General features: G+C 36.5%; 1 protein-coding gene across 1 annotated transcript; it reads left to right on the forward strand.

Moving 5' to 3' along the window:
• Positions 1-443: 443 nt before the first annotated feature.
• On the forward strand, positions 444-3750 carry LOC134283801 (uncharacterized). The gene is made up of 2 exons (XM_062766278.1): positions 444-1697; positions 3311-3750. Exon 1 carries the CDS (start codon positions 631-633, stop codon positions 1669-1671), a length of 1041 nt encoding a protein of 346 aa, XP_062622262.1. The 5' UTR covers positions 444-630; the 3' UTR covers positions 1672-1697; positions 3311-3750.
• The last annotated feature ends 288 nt before the right edge of the window (positions 3751-4038 follow it).

The raw sequence follows: 4038 nt of genomic DNA on the forward strand, positions 1-4038 counted from the left end.
CAACTGCCCAAGATTAATTGACCTTTGTGTGTCGGTCAAAAGCTCTACAGAGGTTATGTTAATTGTTGTAATAAACCGACTTGAAATAAAAAAGATTTATCGCTTCCCAGTACTTACAGTACTTTCAATCTCTCAGTGGAAGTTTCTGCGATGTTTGTTTACATTTGATCAATACACAGAAATACACGTAGAAGCTTGTTCACATCAGCAAGAAGACACAATAAATGGGATACAATTATTTGCAATGTGAAAAAAAAGTATTATGCGGCCATAAGAATATATAATGCTACACCGGGAATTAGACGCCTTTTTTAGAATGATGTAGCTAATGCGGTGCGCAAAGAAATTTCCGCTCTATCAAAAGTAAAGGATTTCTTCTCCCCTAGGGTGCCTCTGTCTCAAATGAGATGATAAGGTTACCGTTCATAGATAAGTTAGCGTGGTTCGGAATCAGACGTAAATTCAGTTTCTTTTGTTTTAATTGGAATTAGTTAAAAGTTTTGTGATTTGTGACTTTGTGATATACATTGTATATGTCAACAACATTTATGTCTTTTATGACATTATATAGCGTATAGACGCTGATTTTGCGTATAGACGCATTTTAGAAAAACTGTATATACAGTAAAAATGAGTGTAAACTCGGAGTGTCAGCCTGTTGAAAAGTCCCTCAGTGAACAAAAAGATGAGGGAGGGAAAGAGAATGCATCGATCATCAATATGATGAAAGAAATGCAAAAGAACATTTTGTCACTTACAACTACTGTGAGCGAATTACAAGAGAACAAGGGAACGAAGCGCAAGATCCAGGAATCGGATGAAAAACCTTGTACATCTAAGTCGCGCGTAGAATTAAGTGACGTTTCTGATGAAGAGAGAGACGAGTTTGATGACATTTTAAACGAGACAAATGAAGACATGGACACTGATTGTGACCATTTGCTTGATGAGCTGGCCGAATGTTTTGGCTCAGAGGATAAGTGTGGCGAAGCAATACACGAAAAACTCGCCAAAGTAACAAAAGATGGCGTTCGAACGGTAGTAGACTCTGACAAAATAAAGGAAGTGAGCGACAAATATAACCGACCTAAAAATGTGCAGAATCTTGTCACTCCAAAATTAAATGAGGAAATCCGAGCTCATTTGAGCCGCAAAGTCCGAGGCCAAGACATTCGGATACAAAGAACCCAGACACTTGTCGGAAAAGCCATTGTCCCGCAATTACAACAAATTAATTTGCTGCTAAATGCAAAACAAAAAGGAGAGACACCCTCCATGAAAGAGCTCACTACCTTAGCAATGGACAGTCTGAAACTTATGACTTATGTCTATTGTGACCTGTCAAACAGGAGAAGAGAACTAATCATTCAACCCGAGAAGAACGAAGAGTTCCGGGCATTGTGTTCTAACGAATATCCGGTCACCGACAAGTTATTTGGTGACGACCTTGGTAAAAAAGTTGAGGACATTTTAAAGGCCAACAAAGTGGGATCCAAAATATCGGGATTTAACAAGTTTGACAAGCGCGGAAATCATAACCGCAAACAGCATGGACACATGCAGAAATCATCCAATTATGGAAACTACAAGGCCAATAATTTTTTAGGCCAACGCTGGGGATCAAACTACAAAAAGAGAACGGCTCCAGCCAACAAACAGAGGAAGCAATAGCTCCTACAGAACATGCAGATAGAAATGTGAGTAGATTTCAAAACACTTCCGAAAATTTTTCAGCGGGAAAAATAAACTCCATTGAATTTGACTCAGATCCCTCACAGACTTTTATTCCAAAACCAATCAAATTTAACGACACAGATTCGGTTATAATAGACAATGAAATTGGCGAGCTTTTAAAAAAGGGAATTATTGAACTTGTCACTACAGGTGATGACAATGATGAATTTATATCAAACATTTTTGTGAGACCAAAGAAAAATGGAAAATTTAGAGTAACTCTCAATTTAAAACAATTAAACCAATTTATAGAATATCAACATTTCAAAATGGAAACATTTACGGCAGCCTTAGGACTTGTGTCGGAAAATTGTTTTTTCGGTTCAATAGATCTGCAAGACGCATATTATTCATGTCCTGTTGATGAAAATGATAGAAAATATCTAAGATTTTATTGGAAGGGATCAAAATATCAATACACGTGTCTTGCCATGGGATTAGCATCAGCCCCGAGAATTTTTACTAAAATGTTGAAACCGGCTTTTTCTACTTTACGGAAAAGAGGACACACCAATGTAGCTTACATTGACGATTCGTTATTAATCAGTAAAACATATTCTGAGTGTAAGGATAATATTTCAGAAACAGCAAATCTTCTTGATAGTCTTGGGTTGACAATTAACATTGAGAAATCTGTGTTTACACCAACAAAATCTATTCAGTTCCTTGGATTTGTGATAAATTCTGAATTAATGTCAGTTACTTTAACTAAGGAACGTGCTGATTCGATAAGAGAAAAATGCCAAGAAATCCTTAATCTGCATAAAGTAACGATAAGAGAGTTGTCACAGTTAATTGGCAAATTAGTGTCAAGTGAACCCGGGGTCCGTTATGCACCACTGTACTACAAAGTGCTGGAAATCGAAAAGGATAAATTTTTAAAAGCAAATGCCGGCAATTTTGCGGCAAAAATTTATATATCTGTGACAAGCAAAGAAACTATTGAATGGTGGATCAAAAATGTTAATAAATATCCGCGACTCCTTAACATTGACAATACCAGTGTAGTTATAAAAACAGATAGCTCTCTAACGGGCTGGGGTGCTTTCAATGAAAGTACCGGAGAGGGATGTCAAGGAGAATGGTCAGCAGGGGAAAAAGAACATCATATTAATTACTTAGAACTCAAAGCAGGATTTATTGCGTTAACAAAGTTTTGTAATGATTTTCATGATAGTCATGTTAAACTTTATATGGATAATACAGTAGCGGTCACATACATTTCAAAAATGGGTGGAAAGATTGAGTCATTAAACAACCTCACAATAAATATCTGGGAATTTTGCATGAGTAGAGATATATGGCTTTCGGCAAATCACATTGCAGGCTCAGAAAACACGGAAGCGGATTACTTATCCCGTCAGAAAAATGATGACTTAGAATGGATGTTGGACAAACAAATATTTCTTAAAATTGAGAGAAAAATTGGGAAATGCGACGTTGATATGTTTGCGTCAAAAAACAATTTTCAGTTCAAACCTTATGTTTCCTTTCGACCAGATAAAGATGCAAAAGCAATTGATGCAATTAGTCTTAATTGGAGTGATTTAATGAGCTATATATTCTCTCCTTTCAGTTTGATAGGGACTGTTCTTCAAAACATAATGACCGACAGAGCGGAGGCGATATTAATTGCGCCAATATGGCCGACCCAGCATTGGTTCCCGCGCCTACTGCAATTAATATGCATGGACAGCTACCTGCTACCTCACAATCACAATCTTCTGTTAATGCCGGGAAAGCCCCAAAAGCGCCACCCGCTGCGGAAAATGAGACTTGGCGTCTTCCGTGTGTCAGGGAATCTTTCCAAAGTAGAGGATTATCAAATGAAACTCAAGCCATTTTGCTATCTTCCTGGCGAGAATCAACTCAAAAACAGTATAGGACGTATATCAAAAAATGGGTGTCATTTTGTAATCAAAGAGAAATTAATATTTTTGAAACAACTGTAAATAATGTTTTATCCTTTTTAACAGATTTGTTTAATTCAGGAATTGGTTATAGTTGTTTAAATAGCGCTAGATGCGCATTATCTTCATTCTTGCAATTAAATAATGAATTGAATATTATAGGAATGACTCTAATTCTTGGCCAAATTATTCGATTATAACCTGGTTTGGGTCAGTTTACGCTTTATAATCCGCGAAGCGGATTATAAAAAAGCGTAAACTGACCCAAACCAGGTTATAATCGAATAATTTGGCCAAGAATTAGAGTCATTCCTTATAATTTAATTTTTAGATAATTAAACAACTGTGGATGTAAAATTGTGCTGCTTTTTAAGAGTTCAAATTTGCCGCACAA

The sequence above is a fragment of the Saccostrea cucullata genome, unplaced genomic scaffold (assembly GCF_032062105.1).
Source record: "Saccostrea cucullata isolate Sc308-1 unplaced genomic scaffold, CSIRO_AGI_Scuc_v1 ctg15297, whole genome shotgun sequence".
Lineage (NCBI taxonomy): Eukaryota > Metazoa > Mollusca > Bivalvia > Ostreida > Ostreidae > Saccostrea > Saccostrea cuccullata.

Coding starts and splice junctions, on each gene's coding strand:
- LOC134283801 (XM_062766278.1), top strand. CDS start 631: ATGAGTGTAAACTCGGAGTGTCAGCCTGTTGAAAAGTCCCTCAGTGAA.